General features: G+C 56.2%; 1 protein-coding gene across 2 annotated transcripts in view; it reads right to left on the reverse strand.

The window, feature by feature from the left end:
• rnf157 (ring finger protein 157) overlaps positions 1 to 13,597 on the reverse strand; it is a 127,692-nt gene extending 114,095 nt beyond the window's left edge. For both annotated transcript variants that reach the window (XM_072483895.1, XM_072483894.1), the window contains exons 1-2: positions 13,428 to 13,597; positions 4,722 to 4,840 (exon numbers count right to left, since the gene is read on the reverse strand). In XM_072483895.1, coding sequence (XP_072339996.1) covers positions 4,722 to 4,840; positions 13,428 to 13,515 — 207 coding nt within the window. In that variant the 5' untranslated portion in view covers positions 13,516 to 13,597. The remainder of the gene's footprint in view (positions 1 to 4,721; positions 4,841 to 13,427) is intronic.
• Positions 13,598 to 25,880: the final 12,283 nt, after the last annotated feature.

A 25,880-nucleotide genomic window follows, 5' to 3' on the forward strand; every position in this document is an offset into this window, starting at 1 on the left:
ATGGGATACACTGGCATGGGATACACTGGCACAGCACTGGCATGGGATACACTGGCATGGGGTACACTGGCATGGGATACACTGGCACAGCACTGGCATGGGATACACTGGCACAGCACTGGCATGGGATACACTGGCATGGGATACACTGGCATGGGATACACTGGCATGGGATACACTGGCACAGCACTGGCATGGGATACACTGGCATGGGATACACTGGCACAGCACTGGCATGGGATACACTGGCATGGGATACACTGGCATGGTACACACTGGCACAGCACTGGCATGGGATACACTGGCATGGGATACACTGGCACAGCACTGGCATGGGATACACTGGCATGGGATACACTGGCATGGGATACACTGGCATGGGATACACTGGCACAGCACTGGCATGGGATACACTGGCATGGGATACACTGGCATGGGATACACTGGCACAGCACTGGCATGGGATACACTGGCATGGGATACACTGGCATGGGATACACTGGCATGGGATACACTGGCACAGCACTGGCATGGGGTACACTGGCATGGGATACACTGGCATGGGATACACTGGCACAGCACTGGCATGGGATACACTGGCACAGCACTGGCATGGGATACACTGGCACAGCACTGGCATGGGATACACTGGCACAGCACTGGCATGGGGTGCACTGGCACAGCACTGGCATGGGATACACTGGCACAGCACTGGCATGGGATACACTGGCATGGGATACACTGGCATGGGATACACTGGCATGGGATACACTGGCACAGCACTGGCATGGGATACACTGGCATGGGATACACTGTCATGGGATACACTGGCACAGCACTGGCATGGGATACACTGGCACAGCACTGGCATGGGATACACTGGCACAGCACTGGCATGGGGTACACTGGCACAGCACTGGCATGGGATACACTGACACAACACTGGCATGGGATACACTGGCATGGGACACACTGGCACAGCACTGGCATGGGGTACACTGGCACAGTACTGGCATGGGATACACTGGCACAGCACTGGCATGTGATACACTGGCACAGCACTGGCATGGGGTACACTGGCACAGCACCGGCATGGGATACACTGGCACAGCACTGGCATGGGGTACACTGGCACAGCACTGGCATGGGATACACTGACACAACACTGGCATGGGATACACTGGCACAGCACTGGCATGGGGTACACTGGCACAACACTGGCATGGGATACACTGGCACAGCACTGGCATGGGATACACTGGCACAGCACTGGCATGGGATACACTGGCACATCACTGGCATGGGATACACTGGCACAGCACTAGCACTAGCACGGGATACACTGGCATGGGATACACTGGCATGGGGCACACTGGCACAGCGCTGGCATGGGATACACTGGCATGGGATACACTGGCATGGGGTACACTGGCACAGCACTGGCATGGGATACACTGGCATAACACTGGCATGGGATGCACTGGCACAGCACTGGCATGGGATACACTGACACAACACTGGCATGGGATACACTGGCACAGCACTGGCATGGGTACACTGGCACAGCACTGGCATGGGATACACTGGCACAGCACTGGCATGGGGTACACTGGCACAGCACTGGCATGGGGTACACTGGCACAGCACTGGCACAGCACTGGCATGGGGTACACTGGTACAGCACTGGCATGGGATACACTGGCATAACACTGGCATGGGATGCACTGGCACAGCACTGGCATGGGATACACTGGCATAATACTGGGAGAGGTGTTATCACAAGTTCATTAGGGCCGGGAAGTTGAAACAGACAACAGAAATTTCCAAAAGGGAAATGCATAAATTCTTGAAAAAGGAAAAACATTTGGGGCCGTGGGGGAAGGCAGGTGGTTGGGATTATTACAGAGCTCTGTCAATGTGCTAGCACATACATGACAGGCCGAATGGCCTCTGTCTTGGTGTTTTATTCTCTGTATCCTAGGGACGATATATAATTTGTACATTGATTGTATTATATTTATATCTGTGCAGTTATATTATTGAAGAACCTGGTGGCAGGGTTCACTCTTCCCATCACTTGTCAATGGGATTTTCTACTGTAAACACCCAACTCCACCGGCAAACCTGCAGGCGGGAGTGGGTTGCCGGTGGGAAAAGTCAATCGCAACCAGCGGAGAATTCCGTCCAGTGTGTTTAGATTTAGGTAAGCAGTTTGTGGGATTTGAGTGGGATAGCGATGATGTAATTAATAGGAGGAGCCAGGTCTGTAGTGGGCAGTTCTAGCGGGAGGATTTTTTTTAGTTGCACAAGGACAGCAGGATTTCCAGGCTGATCGGGAAAGGGACTGTCCACACTTTAGTGCAGCAAGTATCCGTGTGTTTGCTAACTTTCCTTTTGATCTGTAAAGGGATTAGCTTAATTGGAGATAGAGAAGGTATCCGTTAGAATGGTTTTTCTTGTAATAATCTTTATTATTGTCACAAGTAGGCTTACATTAACGCTGCAATGAAGTTACTGTGAAAAGCCCCTAGTCGCCACATTCCGGCGCCTGTTCGGGTACACAGAGGGAGAATTCAGAATGTCCAATTCACCTAACAGCATGTCTTTGGACTGTGGGAGGAAACCGGAGCACCCGGAGGAAACCCAAGCACACAGTGACCCAGCCGGGAATCAAACCTGGGACCCTGGCGCTGTGAAGCAACAGGGCTAACCACTGTGCTACCATGCGCCTTAAGAATTGTTTAACTGTTAATTGAAAAGCTATTTTTCTGTGACGTTAATTTGTTTAATCCAATGGCTGAGAGGGCAGTTGGTGAGAGACTGACTGTCGGGGTACTGTTGACAGGTGCTGCCTATGCCAGGGGTACTGTCCATGGCCCCTGTAGAGGTTGCTGTGCACCCAGAGGTCAGAGTGACAGGTCATCCACTTCCTGGGGCTGCAAATTTCATTCCTTTGCGTTTTCTATGAAGCGAGACTGAGTAAACTGGGCTTCTATTGTTGGAAATTTAGACGAATGAGAGGTGATTGAAGCTTCACGGTTCCGAGTGGATTCGATAGGGTGGATGCTGAGAGGCTGATTCTGCTGGTCGGGAATCTATAACCCGACTGGAATAAGAGGCTGAACGTTTAGGAATGAGGTGAGATGCCCATGTCATCACTTTTATACAGAGCAGTTCCTCCGACCCCCCCCCCCGAACCCCCCCCCCGCCGTCTCCGTCCCCCCCACGTTACTAGGGGAGTTCACACTTAGCAGTGCGAGGGGGAAATCGAATGGAGCTCAGTCCTTGGCCCTCATGGGGATTAACACAGATAAACCTGATCGTCATTACATCTTTACACCGACTAAACGTTTAGGCTCATACACAAGATCAGTGAAGGAAGCTGTGAGTGTTTATACAGGAGTGAGTGTGTTTATACAGGAGTGAGTGCATTTACACAGGAGTGTGTTAATACAGGAACGAGTGCATTTACACAGGAACGAGTGCGTTGACACAGGAGTGAGTGCGTTTACACAGGAGTTAGTGCGTTTAGGCAGGAGTGAGTGTCTTTACACAGGAGGGAGTGTATTTATAGAGTGTGTGCGTTTACACAGGAGTGAGAGTGGTTACATAGGAGTGAGTGCGTTCACACAGGAGTAAGTGTACTTACACAGGAGAGTGCTTTTACACTGGAGGGAGTGCGTTTACACAGGAGTAAGAGTGCTTACACAGGAGTGACAGTGTTTACACAGGAGTGAGAGTATTCACACAGGACTGAGTGTGTTTACACGGGAGTGAGTGCATTTACTCAGGAGTGAGTGCGTGAGTGCATTTACTCAGGAGTGAGAGTGTTTACACAGGAGTGAGTGTGGACACACGCCGTGCACAGTACACACACAGGGTACAGCACACACACAAGATACAGGCACACACCATGCATAGTACACACATCAAGTACAGTACACACACCAAATAAAGTACACACACCGTTCACAGTACACACTGAGCACACACACTATGTACAGTACACACACACAGAGTACAGGTCACACAGCATGTACAGTACACACACCGAATACAGAACACAGTTCACAGTACACACACCGTGCACAGTACACACACCATGCATAGTACACACACTGTGCACAGTACACACCGAGTACAGGACACACACCGAGTACACATACCAAATACAGTCCACATACCAAGTACAGTAGAAACACCGAGTATAATATACACCGTGTACACTACATGCACCGTTTACAGTACACACAGAGTACAGTACACAGTGTACAGTATACACACCGAGTACACACACAGTGTACACACACCGAGCCCAGCACACACACTGAGTTCAGTACACACCATGTACAGTACACACACCGAGTACAGTACACACACCGAGTACAGTACACACACCGAGTACAGTACACACACCGAGTACAGTACACACACCGAGTACAGTACACACCGTGTACAGTATACACCATGCACAGTACACACACTGAGTACAGTACACACACCGTGTACAGTACACACACCGTGTACAGTACACACACCATGTACAATACACACACCGAGTACAGTACACACACCGTGTACAGTACATACACCGAGTACAGTAGTGTACAGTACACACACCGTGTACCGTACACAGTGTACAGTACACACACCGTGTACAGTACACACACCATGTACAGTACACACACCATGTACAGTACACACATACATAGAATACTCACAGCTACTGGGCGAATTCCGAGGAAATTCAGGTCACTGTTCTCTCCGAACAAGTATCCTTCAGGATAGGTTGAGTCGAACGTCTGCCCTCCCATGATGAAATGACTGGCAAAGTAATTGCCTGAAAGAGAGAACACGGATTCAGCGGCTACGAACTGAGGATCAGGCGGCCAACATGTTCCTCCGGGGGAGCAGTAAACTGCGCCCAAGGCCAGAGGTCAAACTGTGGGCGGAGGAGAAGGGCGAGTGTGTGTAGTTTGGCTGGTTTACACTCTGATGAGGACACAGAGCACAAACCCTTCAAAGTGTGACACCCTGTGAAACATGGCAGGTCACATGGAAACATTGGAAATAGGAGCAGGAGGCCATTTCGAGCCTGCTCCACCAGTCACTCCGACCAGGGCTGATCATCCAGCTCAATAGCCGAATCCCAATTCCCCCATATCCTTTCATTCCCTTCGCACTAAATGCTACATCTAACTGCTGTTCGGGACCCATCAGGCTGATTTCACAGATTCTGACAGTTTTCCTCTCTAGTCCGGAGCAGCTGATTGCATATTTATGGCATTTCAAATTTTTCCCCAATAGGAAAAAACTTGGGGCAGCAGGAAAATCGCCGGCAGCATTGTCCCCTGTATCATTAGAGACATAGGAAAAAAACAGAAAGCCCACCCCCTGGTTTAGCACACTGGGCTAAATCGCTGGCTTTGAAAGCAGACCAAGGCAGGCCAGCAGCACGGTTCAATTCCCGTAACAGCCTCCCCGAACAGGTGCCGGAATGTGGCGACTAGGGGCTTTTCACAGTAACTTCCGTTGAAGCCTACTTGTGACAATAAGCGATTTTCATTTCATTTCAATCCCGGTTTCCCATTCCCAGCTTCAGTGATTCCCAATCCCGGTTACAGTGATTCCCAATCCCGGTTACAGTGATTCCCATTCCCGGTTACAGTGATTCACAATCCTGGTTACAAAGTTTCCCAATCCCTGCTACAATGTTTCCCATTCCCGGTTACAATGTTTCCCATTCCCGGTTACCGGTTACAATGTTTCCCAATCCCGGTTACAATGCTTCCCAATCCCGGTTACAATGTTTCCCATTCCCGGTTACAGTGATTCCCAACCCTTGTTATAATGTTTCCCAATCCCGGTTACAGTATTTCCCATTCCCGGTTACAGTGATTCCCATTCCCGGTCACAGTGTTTCTCATTCCCGGTTACAGTGTTTCCCATTCCCGGTCACAGTGTTTCTCATTCCCGGTCACAGTGTTTCCCATTCCCGGTTACAATGTTTCCCATTCCCGGTTACAGTGATTCCCATTCCCGGTTACAATGTTTCCCATTCCCGGTTACAGTGATTCCCATTCCCGGGTACAGTGTTTCCCAATCCCGGTTACAGTGTTTCCCATTCCCGGTTACGGTGTTTCCCATTCTCGGTTACATTGTTTCTCATTCCCAGTTACAGTGTTTCCCATTCCCGGTTACAGTGTTTCCCAATCCCGGTTACAGTGATTCCTATTCCCGGTTACAATGTTTCCCAATCCCGGTTACAATGTTTTCCAATCCCGGTTACAGTGCTTCCCAATCTCGGTTACAATGCTTCCTATTCCCGGTTACAATGTTTCCCATTCCCGGTTACAGTGATTCCCATTCCTGGTTACAGTGTTTCCCAATCCCGGTTACAGTGATTCCCATTCCCGGGTACAGTGTTTCCCAATCCCGGTTACAGTGTTTCCCATTCCCGGTTACGGTGTTTCCCATTCTCGGTTACATTGTTTCTCATTCCCAGTTACAGTGTTTCCCATTCCCGGTTACAGTGTTTCCCAATCCCGGTTACAGTGATTCCTATTCCCGGTTACAATGTTTCCCAATCCCGGTTACAATGTTTTCCAATCCCGGTTACAGTGCTTCCCAATCTCGGTTACAATGCTTCCTATTCCCGGTTACAATGTTTCCCATTCCCGGTTACAGTGATTCCCATTCCTGGTTACAGTGTTTCCCAATCCCGGTTACAGTGTTTCCCAATCCCGGTTACAATGATTCCCATTCCAGGTTATAATCTTTTCCATTCCCGGTTACAATGTTTCCCAATCCCGGTTACAGTGTTTCCCAATTCCCAGTTACAGTGATTCCCATTCCTGGTTATAAAGTTTCCCATTCCCGTTTACAGTGTTTCCCATTCCCGGTTACAATGTTTCCCATTCCCGGTTACAGTGATTCCCAATCCCCGTCACAATGTTTCCCATTCCCGGTTACAGTGATTCCCATTCCGGTTACAGTGATTCCCATTCCCGGTTACAGTGTTTCCCATTCCCAGTTACAATGTTTCCCTTTCTCGGGTACAGTGATTCCCATTCCCGGTTACAATGTTTCCCATTCCCGGTTACAATGTTTCCCATTCACGGTTACAATGTATCCCAATCCCGGTTACAATGTATCCCAATCCTGGTTACAGTGAGTCCCAATCCCGGTTACAGTGTTTCCCATTCCCGGTTACAATGAATCCCAATCCCGGTTACAATGTTTCCCAATCCTGGTTACAGTGATTCCCATTCCCGGTTACAATGTTTCCCATTCCCGGTTACAATGATTCCCATTCCAGGTTACGGTGTTTCCCATTCCGGCTACAGTGATTCCCATTCCCGGTTACGGTGTTTCCCATTCCCGGTTACAGTGTTTCCCATTCCTGGTTACAGTGTTTCCCAATCCGGGTTACAGTGATTCCCATTCCCTGGTACAGTAATTCCCATTCCCGGTTACAGTGATTCCCATCCCCGGTTGCAGTGATTCCCATTCCCGGTTACAGTGAATCCCAATCCCGGTTACAGTGATTCCCATTCCCGGTTACAATGAATCCCGGTTACAGTGATTCCCAATCCCGGTTACAATGAATCCCGGTTACAGGGATTCCCAATCCCGGTTACAGTGATTCCATTCCCGGGTACAGTGATTCCCATTCCCGGTTACAATGAATCCCAATCCCGGTTACAATATTTCCCATTCCCGGTTACAGTGAGTCCCAATCCCGGTTACAGTGTTTCCCATTCCTGGTTACAATGAATCCCAATCCCGGTTACAATGTTTCCCATTCCCGGTTACAATGATTCCCAATCCCGGTTACAGTGATTCCCAATCCCGGTTACAATGTCTCCCAATCCCGGTTACAGTGATTCCCAATCCCGGTTACAATGTTTCCCATTCCCGGTTACAATGTTTCCCATTCTCGGTTACAATGTTTCCCATTCCCGGTCACAGTGTTTCCCATTCCCGGTCACAATGTTTCCCATTCTAGGTTACAGTGATTCCCAATCCTTGTTATAATGTTTCCCAATCCCGGTTACAGTGTTTCCCATTCCCGGTTACAATGATTCCCATTCCAGGTTATAATCTTTTCCATTCCCGGTTACAATGTTTCCCAATCCCGGTTACAGTGTTTCCCATTCCCAGTTACAGTGATTCCCATTCCTGGTTATAAAGTTTCCCATTCCCGTTTGCAGTGTTTCCCATTCCCGGTTACAATGTTTCCCATTCCCGGTTACAGTGATTCCCAATCCCCGTCACAATGTTTCCCATTCCCGGTTACAGTGATTCCCATTCCGGTTACAGTGATTCCCATTCCCGGTTACAGTGTTTCCCATTCCCAGTTACAATGTTTCCCTTTCTCGGGTACAGTGATTCCCATTCCCGGTTACAATGTTTCCCATTCCCGGTTACAATGTTTCCCATTCACGGTTACAATGTATCCCAATCCCGGTTACAATGTATCCCAATCCTGGTTACAGTGAGTCCCAATCCCGGTTACAGTGTTTCCCATTCCGGCTACAGTGATTCCCATTCCCGGTTACGGTGTTTCCCATTCCCGGTTACAGTGTTTCCCATTCCTGGTTACAGTGTTTCCCAATCCGGGTTACAGTGATTCCCATTCCCTGGTACAGTAATTCCCATTCCCGGTTACAGTGATTCCCATCCCCGGTTGCAGTGATTCCCATTCCCGGTTACAGTGAATCCCAATCCCGGTTACAGTGATTCCCATTCCCGGTTACAATGAATCCCGGTTACAGTGATTCCCAATCCCGGTTACAATGAATCCCGGTTACAGGGATTCCCAATCCCGGTTACAGTGATTCCATTCCCGGGTTCAGTGATTCCCATTCCCGGTTACAATGAATCCCAATCCCGGTTACAATATTTCCCATTCCCGGTTACAGTGAGTCCCAATCCCGGTTACAGTGTTTCCCATTCCTGGTTACAATGAATCCCAATCCCGGTTACAATGTTTCCCATTCCCGGTTACAATGATTCCCAATCCCGGTTACAGTGATTCCCAATCCCGGTTACAATGTCTCCCAATCCCGGTTACAATGTTTCCCATTCCCGGTTACAATGTTTCCCATTCTCGGTTACAATGTTTCCCATTCCCGGTCACAGTGTTTCCCATTCCCGGTCACAATGTTTCCCATTCTAGGTTACAGTGATTCCCAATCCTTGTTATAATGTTTCCCAATCCCGGTTACAGTATTTCCCATTCCCGGTTACAGTGATTCCCATTCCCGGTTACAGTGTTTCCCATTCCCGGTCACAGTGTTTCTCATTCCCGGTTACAGTGATTCCCATTCCCGGTTACAGTGTTTCCCAATCCCGGTTACGGTGTTTCCCATTCTCGGTTACAATGTTTCTCATTCCCGGTTACAGTGTTTCCCAAACCCGGTTACAGTGATTCCCATTCCCGGTTACAGTGTTTCCCAATCCCGGTTACGGTGTTTCCCATTCTCGGTTACAATGTTTCTCATTCCCGGTTACAGTGTTTCCCATTCCCGGGTACAGTGTTTCCCATTCCCAGTTACAGTGTTTCCCAATCCCGATTACGGTGTTTCCCATTCTCGGTTACAATGTTTCTCATTCCCGGTTACAGTGTTTCCCATTCCCGGTTACAATGTTTCCCAATCCCGGTTATAGTGATTCCTATTCCCGGTTACAATGTTTCCCAATCCCGGTTACAATGTTTTCCAATCCCGGTTACAGTGCTTCCCAATCTCGGTTACAATGCTTCCCATTCCCGGTTGCAATGTTTCCCATTCCCGGTTACAGTGATTCCCATTCCCGGTTACAGTGTTTCCCATTCACGGTTACAATGTTTCCCAATCCCGGTTACAATGTTTCCCAAAACCGGTTACAATGATTCCCATTCCAGGTTATAATCTTTTCCATTCCCGGTTACAATGTTTCCCATTCCCGGTTACAATGTTTCCCAATCCCGGTTACAATGTTTCCCATTCCCGGTTACAATGTTTCCCAATCCCGGTTACAGTGTTTCCCATTCCCGGTTACAGTGATTCCCAATCCCGGTTACAGTGTTTCCCAATCCCGGTTACAGTGATTCCCATTCCTGGTTATAAAGTTTCCCATTCCCGTTTACAGTGGTTCCCATTCCCGGTTACAATGTTTCCCAATCCCGGTTACAGTGTTTCCCATTCCCGGTTACAGTGATTCCCAATCCCGGTTACAATGTTTCCCATTCCCGGTTACAGTGATTCCCATTCGGGTTACAGTGATTCCCATTCCCGGTTACAGTGATTCCCATTCCCGGTTACAGTGTTTCCCATTCCCAGTTGCAATGTTTCCCTTTCTCGGGTACAGTGATTCCCATTCCCGGTTACAATGTGTCCCATTCCCGGTTACAATGTTTCCCATTCACGGTTACAATGATTCCCATTCCCGGTTACAATGAATCCCAAACCCGGTTACAATATTTCCCATTCCCGGTTACAGTGAGTCCCAATCCCGGTTACAGTGTTTCCCATTCCCGGTTACAATGAATCCCAATCCCGGTTACAATGTTTCCCAATCCCGGTTACAGTGATTCCCATTCCCGGTTACAATGAATCCCAATCCCGGTTACAATGTTTCCCAATCCGGGTTACAGTGATTCCCATTCCCGGTTACAGTGATTCCCATTCCCAGTTACAATGTTTCCCATTCCCGGTTACAGTGATTCCCATTCCCGGTTACGGTGTTTCCCATTCCCGGTTACAGTGTTTCCCAATCCGGGTTACGGTGATTCCCATTCCCTGGTACAGTAATTCCCATTCCCGGTTACAGTGATTCCCATCCCCGGTTGCAGTGATTCCCATTCCCGGTTGCAGTGAATCCCAATCCCGGTTACAGTGATTCCCATTCCCGGTTACAATGAATCCCCTTTCAGTGATTCCCAATCCCGGTTACAGTGATTCCCATTCCCGGGTACAGTGATTCCCATTCCCGGTTACAATGAATCCCAATCCCGGTTACAATATTTCCCATTCCCGGTTACAGTGAGTCCCAATCCCGGTTACAGTGTTTCCCATTCCTGGTTACAATGAATCCCAATCCCGGTTACAATGTTTCCCATTCCCGGTAACAGTGATTCCCAATCCCCGGTTACAGTGATTCCCATTCCCGGTTACAGTGATTCCCATTCCCGAATACAATGTTGACCATTCCCGGTTACAGTGATTCCCAATGCCGGTTACAGTGATTCCCATTCCCGGTAGCAGTGTTTCCCATTCCCGGTTACAGTGTTCCCCAATCCCGGTTACAATGGTCCCAATCCCGGTTACAGTGATTCCCAATCCCGGTTACAATGTTTCCCAATCCCGGTTACAATGATTCCTAATCCCGGTTACAATGTTTCCCAATCCCGGTTACAATGTTTCCCAATCCCGGGTACAGTGTTTCCCAATCCCGGTTACAATGTTTCCCATTCCCGGTTACAGTGTTTCCCAATCCCGGTTACAGTGTTTCCCAATCCCGGTTTCATTGTTCCCCAATCCCGGTTACAGTGATTCCCAATCCCGATTACAATGTTTCCCATTCCCGGTTACAATGTTTCCCTTTCCCGGTTAGTGTTTCCCAATCCCGATTACAATGTTTCCCATTCCCGATTACAATGTTTCCCTTTCCCGGTTACAGTGATTCGCAATCCCGGTTACAGTGATTCCCAATCCCGACTACAGTGTTCCCCAATCCCGGTTACAGTGATTCCCAATCCCGATTACAATGTTTCCCATTCCCGGTTACAATGATTCCCATTCCCGGTTACAGTGATTCCCATTCCCGGTTACAGTGATTCCCAATCCCGACTACAGTGTTCCCCAATCCCGGTTACAGTGATTCCCAATCCCGGTTACAATGATTCCCATTCCCTGTTACAGTGATTCCCATTCCCGGTTACAGTGATTCCCAATCCCGACTACAGTGTTCCCCAATCCCGGTTACAGTGTTTCCCAATCCCGGTTACAATGTTTCCCAATCCCGGGTACAGTGTTTCCCAATCCCGGTTACAATGTTTCCCAATCCCGGTTACAATGTTTCCCTTTCCCAGTTACAGTGATTCCCAATCCCGGTTACAGTGTTTCCCAATCCGGTTACAGTGATTCCCATTCCCGGTTACAGTGATTCCCATTCCCGGTTACAGTGATTCCCAATCCCGGTAACAGTGATTCCCATTCCCGGTTACAGTGTTTCCCAATCCCGGTTACAGTGTTCCCCAATCCCGGTTACAGTGATTCCCAATCCCGATTACAATGTTTCCCATTCCCGGTTACAATGATTCCCAATCCCGGTTACAGTGTTTCCCAATCCCGGTTACAATGTTTCCCTTTCCCGGTTAGTGTTTCCCAATCCCGATTACAATGTTTCCCATTCCCGATTACAATGTTTCCCTTTCCCGGTTACAGTGATTCGCAATCCCGGTTACAGTGATTCCCAATCCCGACTACAGTGTTCCCCAATCCCGATTACAATGTTTCCCATTCCCGGTTACAATGATTCCCATTCCCGGTTACAGTGATTCCCATTCCCGGTTACAGAGATTCCCAATCCCGACTACAGTGTTCCCCAATCCCGGTTACAATGATTCCCAATCCCGGTTACAATGATTCCCATTCCCGGTTACAGTGATTCCCATTCCCGGTTACAGTGTTCCCCAATCCCGGTTACAGTGATTCCCAATCCCGACTACAGTGTTCCCCAATCCCGGTTACAATGTTTCCCATTCCCGGTTACAGTGATTCCCAATCCCGGTTACAGTGATTCCCAATCCCGGTTACAATGTTTCCCATTCCCGGTTACAGTGATTCCCAATCCCGGTTACAATGATTCCCAATCCCGGTTACAGTGATTCCCAATCCCGGTTACAGTGATTCCCAATCCCGGTTACAGTGATTCCCATTCCCGGTTACAGTGATTCCCAATCCCGGTTACAGTGATTCCCAATCCCGGTTACAGTGTTCCCCAATCCCGGTTACAGTGATTCCCATTCCCGGTTACAGTGATTCCCAATCCCGGTTACAGTGATTCCCATTCCCGGTTACAGTGGTTCCCAATCCCGGTTACAATGATTCCCAATCCCGGTTACAATGTTTCCCATTCCCGGTTACAGTGATTCCCAATCCCGGTTACAATGATTCCCAATCCCGGTTACAGTGATTCCCAATCCCGGTTACAGTGATTCCCAATCCCGGTTACAGTGATTCCCATTCCCGGTTACAGTGTTCCCCAATCCCGGTTACAGTGATTCCCATTCCCGGTTACAGTGATTCCCAATCCCGGTTACAGTGATTCCCAATCCCGGTTACAGTGATTCCCATTCCCGGTTACAGTGGTTCCCAATCCCGGTTACAGTGGTTCCCAATCCCGGTTACAGTGGTTCCCGGTGTTTCCCGGGATCTTACCGGATTTGGGCGGGAATCTGTAGACGGATCCCGGCGGGATTTCCAGCTCCTCCCCGCGGGCCTCCTGGCGGCTGCTCAATGATCCCATTCCCGCCCCGGGAGCGGCTCCCGATCCTCAAACCGGGATCGGCGGCTGCAGCCGGAATGCGCGCTCCCGATCGTCCGCCCAACATCCGCAACGCGCGTTCCCGACGCTGCGTCCGCCGCGCGTCCCCGACACGCCTTTTAATCCCGAAAAAATCATCTGCAAACCGATCCCAATGGATCCGGGATCCGCCCGAAATCCACCAGAATCCACCTGAAATCCACCAGAAATCCACCAGAATCCACCTGAAATCCACCAGAATCCACCTGAAATCCACCAGAATCCACCTGAAATCCACCAGAATCCACCTGAAATCCACCAGAATCCACCTGAAATCCACCAGAATCCACCTGAAATCCACCTGAAATCCACCAGAAATCCACCAGCATCCACCTGAAATCCACCAGAATCCACCTGAAATCCACCAGAATCCACCTGAAATCCACCAGAATCCACCTGAAATCCACCAGAATCCACCTGAAATCCACCAGAAATCCACCAGCATCCACCTGAAATCCACCAGAATCCACCAGAAATCCACCAGCATCCACCTGAAATCCACCAGAATCCACCTGAAATCCACCAGAATCCACCTGAAATCCACCTGAAATCCACCAGAATCCACCTGAAATCCACCAGAATCCACCTGAAATCCACCAGCATCCACCTGAAATCCACCAGAATCCACCAGAAATCCACCAGAATCCACCTGAAATCCACCAGCATCCACCCGAAATCCACCAGAATCCACCTGAAATCCACCAGAAATCCACCAGAATCCACCCAAAATCCACCAGAATCCACCTGAAATCCACCAGATTCCACCCGAAATCCACCAGAATCCACCTGAAATCCACCAGAATCCACCTGAAATCCACCAGAAATCCACCAGCATCCACCTGAAATCCACCAGAATCCACCTGAAATCCACCAGAATCCACCTGAAATCCACCTGACATCCACCAGGAATCCATCTGAAATTCACCTGAAATTCAGGAGAATCCACCTGAAATCTATCAAGAATGCACCAATTCCCATTCCATTGCCTCTGGATTGCTCATTTAAATATGTGTCCGGATTCTCCTGGTGGTCCCCACAGCAAACGGCTGCATTTGTGAGACGGCAGCTATTTCATGCTGGTTTCCACAAACGTTTTCAGTCGTTCACAATCAGTAAGAATAAACAAAACACCTCCTCCACAATAGTTCTCAATGCTGGGGCCCGGCAAGGCTGCGTACTTAGCCCCCTACTCTACTCCCTGTACACGACTGCGTGGCAAAACGTGGTTCCAACTCCATCTACAAGTTTGCTGACGATACGACCATAGTGGGCCGGATCTCGAATAACGACGAGTCAGAATACAGGCGGGAGATAGAGAACCTAGTGGATGGTGCAGCGACAACAATCTCTCCCTCAATGCCAGCAAAACTAAAGAGCTGGTCATTGACTTCAGGAAGCAAAGTACTGTACACACCCCTGTCAGCATCAACGGGGCCGAGGTGGAGATGGTTAGCAGTTTCAAATTCCTAGGGGTGCACATCGCCAAAAATCTGTCCTGATCCACCCACGTCAACGCTACCACCAAGAAAGCACAACAGCGCCTATACTTCCTCAGGAAACTAAGGAAATTCGGCATGTCCACATTAACTCTTACCAACTTTTACAGATGCACCATAGAAAGCATCCTATCGGGCTGCATCACAGCCTGGTATGGCAACTGCTCGGCCCAGGACCGCAAGAAACTTCAGAGAGTCGTGAACACCGCCCAGTCCATCACACGAACCTGCCTCCCATCCATTGACTCCATCTACACCTCCCACTGCCTGGGGAAAGCGGGCAGCATAATCAAAGACCCCTCCCACCTGCTTACTCACTCTTCCATAAGACATAGGAGCAGAATTAGGCCACTCGGCCCATCGAATCTGCTCCGCCATTCAATCATGGCTGATATTTTCTCATCCCCATTCTCCTGCCTTCTCCCCATAACCGCTGATCCCCTTATTAATCAAGAACCTATCTATCTTCTTCCAACTTCTCCCATCGGGCAGGAGATACAGAAGTCTGAGAACACACACGAACAGACTAAAAAACAGCTTCTTCCCCGCTGTTACCAGACTCCTAAACGACCCTCTTATGGACTGACCTCATTAATACTACACCCCTGTATGCTTCACCCGATGCATACCTTGTGTTGCCCTATTATGTATTTTCTTTTATTTCCTTTTCTTTTCATGTACTTAATGATCTGTTGAGCTGCTCGCAGAAAAATACTTTTCACTGTACCTCGGTACACGTGACAATAAACAAACCCAATCGAATCGTAATGGCGCCTGGGGGGGTCTCCCAGGTCATTGGAGACCCCCAGGTGTTTGGAGACGGAGCAGGGAGGCACACAGGCACCGTTGGGGAGTCCGGGTAACACTGCCAGAGGGGCAGTGCCAGGGATCGATCCTGGGTTGAAGGAGGTCTTACCACATGGTGAGGGATGTTCCCGGGGGCCTCCCTGAGGTCGGGGTGTTTGGAAACGAGGGGGGGGGGGTCACTGAAGGGGTTGATGGTCTGGGCAGCCAGACTGAAATGTGCTCCTCACGAGGAGCCTTAGGAGCAGAATTAGGCCACTCGGCCCATCGAGCCTGCTCCGCTATTCAATCATGGCTGATATTTTCTCATCCCCATTCTCCTGCCTTCTCCCCATAACCCCGGATCCCCTTATTAATCAAATACCTATCTATCTCGGTCTTAAAGACACTCAGTGAATTGGTCTCCACAGCCTTCTGCGGCAAAGTGTTCCACAGATTCACCACCCTCTGGCTGAAGAAATTCCTCCTCATCTCTGTTTTAAAGGATCGTCCCTTTAGTCTGAGATGGTGTCCTCTGCTTCTAGTTTTTCCTACAAGTGGAAACATCCTCTCCACGTCCACTCTATCCGGGCCTCGCAGTATCCTGTAAGTTTCAATAAGATCCCCCCTCATCCTTCTAAACTCCAACAAGTACAGAACCTGACTCCTCAACTGTTCCTCATACAACCAGCTCTTCATTCCAGAGATCATTCTTGTGAACCTCCTCTGGACCCTTTCCAAGGCCAGCACATCCTTCCTTAGATACAGGGCCCAAAACTGCTCTCAATACTCCAAATGGGGTCTGACCAGAGCCTTATACAGCCTCAGAAGTACATCCCTGGTCTTGTATTCTAGCCCTCTCGACATGAACGCTAACATTGCATTTGCCTTCCTAACTGCCGACTGAACCTGCACGTTAACCTTAAGAGAATCGTGAACAAGGAGTCCCAAGTCCCTTTGTGCTTCTGATTTCCGAAGCATTTCCCCATTGAGAAGATAGTCTGTGCCTAAATTCCTCCTTCCAAAGTGCACAACCTCACACTTTTCCACATTGTATACCATCTGTCACTTCATTGCCCACTCTCCTAGCTTGTCCAAGTCCTTCTGCAGCCCCTTTGCTTCCTCAATACTACCTGTCCCTCTACAGATCTTTGTATCATCTGCAAACTTAGCAACAGTGCCTTCAGTTCCTTCTTCCAGATCATTAATGTATGTTGTGAACAGTTGTGATCCCAGCACAATCTCACCTTCCCCCCACCCCCATCCTTTGATCCCCTTCGGCCTCAGTGCTACATCTTTTTTAAAAAATGTATTTTATTACAAACTTGTATCAAAACAGGTTACGGCCAATAAACACCCAGGGAAACATACTTCCCAACAATCAACTATACAGTCTGTACAGATCCCCCCCCCCCCGGCGATGAGCAGCTTCTCAAACACGGTCACAAACATCCCCCACCTTTTCTCAACCCCCCCCGCTGAGCCCCTCAACTCACACTTTATCTTCTCTAACCACAGGAAGTCGTACAGGTCACCCAACCAAGCTGCTACCCCCGGCGGCGATGCCGGCCGCCACTCCAGCAAAATTCGCCGCCGTGCAATCAGAGAAGCGAAGGCGTGTGATTCGCTGGCCCCCACCCACACCTCTCACACTCATCTGCTTCCCCCTGAAAGAACCCACTCATTCTCGCCCGAGTCACATGCACCCTGTGCACCACCTTAAACTGTATCAGGCTCATCCCTGCCCAAGAGGAGGTCCCGTTTACCCTTCGCAGTGCCTCACTCCATACTCCAATTGATCTCCATTCCCAACTCCGCTTCCCATTTCTCCGTGACCTTCACCAGATGCTCGCTCAGTGCCATATCTAACCGCGTCTTGAAAACATCCCAGGTGAGATTCCCCATCAGCCGGAATCGCGAAACTTGATTGGGCGGGAAATCGGTTGTGATGCTGAAATTGTGACTGGCATTGGGTGCGTGGCAGATTGCTCTGTCACGCCACAGCAGCATCGATGCGTTCCACTCCGCACGTACAGCAAACATTTTTTTGCATATCATTAGTGGGTCTGAGCCGGTTTTCTCCGGGTCTTCCACGGTGCTCCACCCCACTGGCTGGAATTCCCGACATCCAGGTTCACTTGTGGTTTCAAAAAGTGGGAAAGAGGCGCAGTGGCTGGTGAGGGAGGGAGAGGCGGTCGGACACACACACAGAGCACGACCATGGGCTGCTGGGAGAGGGAATTCCGCCAGCCCTGGGGGAACGGAGGCAATGCGATGGCAGGGGGTTGACCAGAGGATGGGCCTTGGGGTCGGGGTGAACCAACCCCACGGGACCGGGTTGTCCAGGCACCATTGTCACGGCCTGCAAGGCAGCCATCTTCCTGCGCACTCTACTGACCGCCGACCATGGCGCCTGGCTGTGCAGAGTGACACTGACTATGTGGGTGTCCCCACCCTGTATACCCACACCCCAGCCCCCTACCCACTGGATACCACCCACTGGCAGGGCAGCATGCCACTCACCCAAGGGCAATGCCCACAGTAGCCCCTGCAGGTGGGCACCGGACCAGGGACAAGGAGTGTACCTCTGGCAGTGGGACAGGTGGCAGGCCCAGAGGCCCCCAAGTTGCTGGGCACCAAAGGGGCAAGGGGTGTGGTGGACAGGGTGCCACTGGGAACAGCCGGGGTGTGGGTGTGGGAATGGGGAGGGAGGGGGACATGCGGGGCAGGGTCTGCAGTGCAGCCGTTGGACCTGGCTGGGCACGGAGGGGTTCCGCACCAGGCTGACATGTTGGCCCTTCACCCCCCGCGGACAATGGGTATTGGAATACAACCAGCAATGGTGCCTTCCTGCTGGTCGCCGCAGCCCTGGGGGATGCTCTGCGGCTGTACGAGCTGGAGCTGCTCGAGGAGGACGAAGCTGCAGCAGCAGAGCGGGGAGAGTAGCAGCGGGGCGGGGAGAGTAGCAGCGGAGCGGGGAGAGTAGCAGCGGGGCGGGGAGAGTAGCAGCGGAGCGGGGAGAGTAGCAGCGGGGCGGGGAGAGTAGCAGCGGAGCGGGGAGAGTAGCAGCAGAGCGGGGAGAGTAGCAGCAGAGCGGGGAGAGTAGCAGCAGAGCAGGGAGAGTAGCAGTGGAGCGGGGAGAATAGCAGCAGAGCGGGGAGAGTAGCAGCGGAGCGGGGAGAGTAGCAGCAGAGCAGGGAGAGTAGCAGCGGGGCGGGGAGAGTAGCAGCGGAGCGGGGAGAGTAGCAGCGGGGCGGGGAGAGTAGCAGCGGAGCGGGGAGAGTAGCAGCGGGGCGGGGAGAGTAGCAGCGGAGCGGGGAGAGTAGCAGCAGAGCGGGGAGAGTAGCAGCAGAGCAGGGAGAGTAGCAGCGGAGCGGGGAGAATAGCAGCAGAGCGGGGAGAGTAGCAGCGGAGCGGGGAGAGTAGCAGCAGAGCAGGGAGAGTAGCAGCAGAGCGGGGAGAGTAGCAGCAGAGCGGGGAGAGTAGCAGCGGAGCGGGGAGAGTAGCAGCGGAGAGGGCAGCAGCGGAGCGGGGAGAGTAGCAGCAGAGCGGGGAGAGTAGCAGCAGAGCGGGGAGAGTAGCAGCGGGGCGGGCAGCAGCGGAGCGGGGAGAGTAGCAGCAGAGCGGGGAGAGTAGCAGCGGAGCGGGGAGAGTAGCAGCAGAGCGGGGAGAGTAGCAGCAGAGCAGGGAGAGTAGCAGCGGAGCGGGGAGAGTAGCAGCAGAGCGGGGAGAGTAGCAGCGGAGCGGGGAGAGTAGCAGCAGAGCAGGGAGAGTAGCAGCAGAGCGGGGAGAGTAGCAGCAGAGCGGGGAGAGTAGCAGCGGAGCGGGGAGAGTAGCAGCGGAGAGGGCAGCAGCGGAGCGGGGAGAGTAGCAGCAGAGCGGGGAGAGTAGCAGCAGAGCGGGGAGAGTAGCAGCGGGGCGGGCAGCAGCGGAGCGGGGAGAGTAGCAGCAGAGCGGGGAGAGTAGCAGCAGAGCGGGGAGAGTAGCAGCAGAGCGGGCAGCAGCGGAGCGGGGAGAGTAGCAGCGGGGCGGGGAGAGTAGCAGCAGAGTGGGGAGAGTAGCAGCAGAGCGGGCAGCAGCAGAGCGGGGAGAGTAGCAGCAGAGCGGGGAGAGTAGCAGCGGGGCGGGGAGAGTAGCAGCAGAGTGGGGAGAGTAGCAGCAGAGCGAGGAGAGTAGCAGCAGAGCGGGCAGCAGCAGAGCGGGCAGCAGCAGAGCGGGCAGTAGCAGAGTGGGCAGCAGCGGAGCGAGCAGTAGCAGAGCGGGCAGCAGTGGAGCGGGCAGCAGTGGAGCGGGCAGCAGCGGAGCGAGCAGCAGCAGAGTGGGCAGCAGCGGAGAGAGCAGCAGCGGAGCGAGCAGCAGCAGAGTGGGCAGCAGCGGAGAGAGCAGCAGCGGAGTGGGCAGCAGCGGAGCGGGCAGCAGCGGAGTGGGCAGCAGCGGAGAGAGCAGCAGCGGAGTGGGCAGCAGTGGAGCAGGCAGCAGCGGAGCGGGCAGCAGCGGAGCGGGCAGCAGCGGAGCGGGCAGCAGTGGAGCGGGCAGCAGTGGAGCGGGCAGCAGCGGAGCGAGCAGCAGCAGAGTGGGCAGCAGCGGAGAGAGCAGCAGTGGAGCGGGCAGCAGCGGAGCGGGCAGCAGCGGAGCGAGCAGCAGCGGAGCGAGCAGCAGAGGAACGGGCAGCAGCGGAGCGAGCAGCAGCGGAGCGAGCAGCAGTGGAGGGGGCAGCAGCGGAGCGGGCAGCAGCGGAGCGAGCAGCAGCGGAGTGGGCAGCAGCGGAGCGGGCAGCAGCGGAGCGAGCAGCAGAGGAACGGGCAGCAGCGGAGCGGGCAGCAGGGGAGCGGGCAGCAGCAGAGTGGGCAGCAGCAGAGCGGGCAGCAGCGGAGTGGGCAGCAGCGGAGCGGGCAGCAGCAGAGCGGGCAGCAGCAGAGCGGGCAGCAGGGGAGCGGGCAGCAGCAGAGCGGGCAGCAGCAAGCGGGCAGCAGCGGAGCGGGCAGCAGCGGAGTGGGCAGCAGCGGAGCGGGCAGCAGCGGAGCGGGCAGCAGCAGAGCGGGCAGCAGCGGAGCGGGCAGCAGCTGAGTGGGCAGCAGCAGAGCGGGCAGCAGTGGAGCGGGCAGCAGCGGAGCGGGCAGCAGCGGAGCGAGCAGCAGTGGAGCGGGCAGCAGCGGAGAGGGCAGCAGCGGAGCGGGCAGCAGCGGAGTTAGCTTCAGTGGAGCGAGCAGCAGCGGAGTGGGCAGCAGCGGAGCGGGCAGCAGCGGAGAGGGCAGCAGCAGAGCGGGCAGCAGCAGAGCGGGCAGCAGCAGAGTGGGCAGCAGCAGAGTGGGCAGCAGCGGAGCGAGCAGCAGCGGAGGTGGCAGCAGCAGAGCGGGCAGCAGCGGAGTGGGCAGCAGCAGAGTGGGCAGCAGCAGAGCGGGCAGCAGCGGAGCGGGCAGCAGCAGAGTGGGCAGCAGCGGAGTGGGCAGCAGCAGAGCGGGCAGCAGCGGAGCGGGGCAGCAGCGGAGCGGGCAGCAGTGGAGTGGGCAGCAGCGGAGCGGGCAGCAGTGGAGTGGGAAGCAGCGGAGCGGGCAGCTGCGGAGCGGGCAGCAGCGGAGCGGGCAGCAGCGGAGCGGGCAGCAGTGGAGCGGGGCAGCAGCGGAGTGGACAGCAGCGGAGCGGGCAGCAGCGGAGCGGGCAGCAGCAGAGCGGGCAGCAGCGGAGCGAGCAGCAGCGGAGCGGGCAGCAGCAGAGCGGGCAGCAGCGGGGCGAGCAGCAGCGGAAGGGGCAGCAGCAGAGCGGGCAGCAGCGGAGCGGGCAGCAGTGGAGCGGGCAGCAGAGCGGGCAGCAGCGGAGCGGGCAGCAGAGCGGGCAGCAGCGGAGCGAGCAGCAGAGCGGGCAGCAGTGGAGCGGGCAGCAGAGGAGTGAGCAGCAGCAGAGTGGGCAGCAGCGGAGTGGGCAGCAGCGGAGTGGGCAGCAGCGGAGCGAGCAGCAGAGCGGGCAGCAGCGGAGCGGGCAGCAGCAGAGTGGGCAGCAGCAGAGTGGGCAGCAGCGGAGTGGGCAGCAGCAGAGTGGGCAGCAGCAGAGTGGGCAGCAGCAGAGCGGGCAGCAGCAGAGCGGGCAGCAGCAGAGTGGGCAGCAGCAGAGCGGGCAGCAGCAGAGCGGGCAGCAGCAGAGCGGGCAGCAGCAGAGCGGGCAGCAGCAGAGTGGGCAGCAGCGGAGTGGGCAGCAGCAGAGCGGGCAGCAGCAGAGCGGGCAGCAGCGGGGCGAGCAGCAGCGGAAGGGGCAGCAGCAGAGCGGGCAGCAGCGGAGCGGGCAGCAGTGGAGCGGGCAGCAGAGCGGGCAGCAGCGGAGCGGGCAGCAGAGCGGGCAGCAGCGGAGCGAGCAGCAGAGCGGGCAGCAGTGGAGCGGGCAGCAGAGGAGTGAGCAGCAGCAGAGTGGGCAGCAGCAGAGCGGGCAGCAGCGGAGTGGGCAGCAGCGGAGCGAGCAGCAGAGCGGGCAGCAGCGGAGCGGGCAGCAGCAGAGTGGGCAGCAGCAGAGTGGGCAGCAGCGGAGTGGGCAGCAGCAGAGTGGGCAGCAGCAGAGTGGGCAGCAGCAGAGCGGGCAGCAGCAGAGCGGGCAGCAGCAGAGTGGGCAGCAGCAGAGCGGGCAGCAGCAGAGCGGGCAGCAGCAGAGCGGGCAGCAGCAGAGCGGGCAGCAGCAGAGTGGGCAGCAGCGGAGTGGGCAGCAGCAGAGCGGGCAGCAGCAGAGTGGGCAGCAGCAGAGCGGGCAGCAGCAGAGCGGGCAGCAGCGGAGTGGGCAGCAGCAGAGCGGGCAGCAGCAGAGTGGGCAGCAGCAGAGTGGGCAGCAGCGGAGTGGGCAGCAGCGGAGTGAGCAGCAGCAGAGTGGGCAGCAGCAGAGTGGGCAGCAGCAGAGCGGGCAGCAGCAGAGCGAGCAGCAGCAGAGTGGGCAGCAGCGGAGGGGGCAGCAGCGGAGTGGGCAGCAGCGGAGCGGGCAGCAGCGGAGCGGGCAGCAGCGGAGCGGGCAGCAGCGGAGGGGGCAGGAGCGGGGCAGCAGCGGAGCGGGCAGCAGCGGAGCGGGCAGCAGCAGAGCGGGCAGCAGCAGAGCGGGCAGCAGCGGAGGGGGCAGCAGCGGAGCGGGCAGCAGCGGAGCGGGCAGCAGCAGAGCGGGCAGCAGCGGAGCGGGCAGCAGCAGAGCGGGCAGCAGCAGAGCGGGCAGCAGCGGAGTGGGCAGCAGCGGAGCGGGCAGCAGCGGAGCGGGCAGCAGCAGAGCGGGCAGCAGCAGAGCGGGCAGCAGTGGAGCGGGCAGCAGCAGAGCGGGCAGCAGCGGAGGGGGCAGCAGCGGAGTGGGCAGCAGCGGAGCGGGCAGCAGCGGAGTGGGCAGCAGGGGAGCGGGCAGCAGCAGAGTGGGCAGCAGCGGAGCGGGCAGCAGCAGAGCGGGCAGCAGTGGAGCGGGCAGCAGCGGAGCGGGCAGCAGCGGAGTGGGCAGCAGCAGAGCGGGCAGCAGTGGAGCGGGCAGCAGCGGAGTGGGCAGCAGCAGAGCGGGCAGCAGCGGGGCAGGCAGCAGCGGAGTGGGCAGCAGCAGAGCGGGCAGCAGCGGGGCAGGCAGCAGCGGAGTGGGCAGCAGCGGAGCGGGCAGCAGCGGAGCGGGCAGCAGCGGAGGGGGCAGCAGCGGAGCGGGCAGCAGCAGAGCGGGGCAGCAGCGGGACGGGCAGCAGCGGAGCGGGCAGCAGCGGGACGGGCAGCAGCGGAGCGGGCAGCAGCGGGACGGGCAGCAGCGGGACGGGCAGCAGCGGAGCGGGCAGCAGCGGGACGGGCAGCAGCAGAGTGGGCAGCAGCGGAGCGGGCAGCAGCGGAGTGGGCAGCAGCGGAGCAGGCAGCAGCGGGACGGCAGCAGCGGAGCGGGCAGCAGCGGAGCGGGCAGCAGTGGAGCGGGCAGCAGCGGGACGGCAGCAGCGGAGCGGGCAGCAGCAGAGCGGGCAGCAGCGGAGTGGGAAGCAGCGGAGCGGGCAGCAGCAGAGTGGGCAGCAGCGGAGCGGGCAGCAGCAGAGCGGGCAGCAGCGGGACGGCAGCAGCGGAGCGGGCAGCAGCAGAGCGGGCAGCAGCAGAGCGGGCAGCAGCGGAGTGGGCAGCAGCGGAGCGGGCAGCAGCGGAGCGGGCAGCAGCTGGGCGGAAAGCAGCGGAGTGAGCAGCAGCAGAGCGGGCAGCAGTGGAGCGAGCAGCAGCGGAGTGGGCAGCAGCAGAGCGGGCAGCAGCGGAGCGGGCAGCAGCGGAGCGGGCAGCAGCTGGGCGGAAAGCAGCGGAGTGAGCAGCAGCAGAGCGGGCAGCAGTGGAGTGGGCAGCAGTGGAGCGGGCAGCAGCGGAGTGGGCAGCAGCGGAGCGGGCAGCAGTGGAGCAGACAGCAGCAGAGCGGGCAGCAGCGGAGTGGGCAGCAGCAGAGCGGGCAGCAGCAGAGCGGGCAGCAGCAGAGCGGGCAGCAGTGGAGTGGGCAGCAGTGGAGCGGGCAGCAGTGGAGCGGGCAGCAGCAGAGCGAGCAGCAGTGGAGTGGGCAGCAGTGGAGCGAGCAGCAGCGGAGCGGGCAGCAGCGGAGCGGGCAGCAGCAGAGCGGGCAGCAGCAGAGCGGGCAGCAGCAGAGCGGGCAGCAGTGGAGTGGGCAGCAGTGGAGCGGGCAGCAGTGGAGCGGGCAGCAGCAGAGCGAGCAGCAGTGGAGTGGGCAGCAGCGGAGCGAGCAGCAGCGGAGCGAGCAGCAGTGGAGCGAGCAGCAGCAGAGCGGGCAGCAGCGGAGCGAGCAGCAGTGGAGCGAGCAGCAGTGGAGCGAGCAGCAGTGGAGCGAGCAGCAGTGGAGCGAGCAGCAGCGGAGTGGGCAGCAGCGGAGCGGGCAGCAGCGGAGCGAGCAGCAGCGGAGCGGGCAGCAGCGGAGCGAGCAGCAGCGGAGCGGGCAGCAGCGGAGCGAGCAGCAGTGGAGCGAGCAGCAGCGGAGCGAGCAGCAGCGGAGCGAGCAGCAGCGGAGCGGGCAGCAGTGGAGCGAGCAGCAGGGGAGCGAGCAGCAGCGGAGCGAGCAGCAGCGGAGCGAGCAGCAGCGGAGTGAGCAGCAGCGGAGCGAGCAGCAGCGGAGCGAGCAGCAGCGGAGGGGGCAGCAGCGGAGCGAGCAGCAGTGGAGCGAGCAGCAGGGGAGCGAGCAGCAGCGGAGCGAGCAGCAGCGGAGCGAGCAGCAGCGGAGTGAGCAGCAGCGGAGCGAGCAGCAATGGAGCGAGCAGCAGCGGAGCGAGCAGCAGCGGAGCGGGCAGCAATGGAGCGAGCAGCAGCGGAGCGAGCAGCAGCGGGGCGGGCAGCAGGGGAGCGAGCAGCAGTGGAGCGGGCAGCAGCGGAGCAGGCAGCAGCGGAGTGGGCAGCAGCGGGGCGGGCAGCAGTGGAGCGAGCAGCAGTGGAGCGGGCAGCAGCGAGCGGGCAGCAGCAGAGCGGGCAGCAGCAGAGCGGAAAGCAGTGGAGCGGGCAGCAGCGGAGCGAGCAGCAGCTGGGCGGAAAGCAGTGGAGCGGGCAGCAGCGGAGCGGGCAGCAGCGGAGCGGGCAGCAGCGGAGCAGGCAGCAGCTGGGCGGAAAGCAGCGGAGCGGGCAGCAGCGGAGTGGGCAGCAGCGGAGCGAGCAGCAGCAGAGCGGAAAGCAGTGGAGCGGGCAGCAGCGGAGCGGGCAGCAGCGGAGCGGGCAGCAGCGGAGCAGGCAGCAGCTGGGCGGAAAGCAGCGGAGCGGGCAGCAGCGGAGTGGGCAGCAAGCAGAGCGGGCAGCAGCGGAGCGGGCAGCAAGCAGAGCGGGCAGCAGCGGAGCGGAAAGCAGCGGAGCGGAAAGCAGCAGAGCGGGCAGCAGCAGAGCGGAAAGCAGTGGAGCGGGCAGCAGCGGAGCGAGCAGCAGCGGAGGGGGCAGCAGCGGAGCAGGCAGCAGCGGAGTGGGCAGCAGCGGGGCGGGCAGCAGTGGAGCGGGCAGCAGCGGAGCGAGCAGCAGCGGAGGGGGCAGCAGCGGAGCAGGCAGCAGCGGAGTGGGCAGCAGCGGGGCGGGCAGCAGTGGAGCGAGCAGC

The sequence above is a fragment of the Scyliorhinus torazame genome, chromosome 18 (genome assembly GCF_047496885.1).
Source record: "Scyliorhinus torazame isolate Kashiwa2021f chromosome 18, sScyTor2.1, whole genome shotgun sequence".
Lineage (NCBI taxonomy): Eukaryota > Metazoa > Chordata > Chondrichthyes > Carcharhiniformes > Scyliorhinidae > Scyliorhinus > Scyliorhinus torazame.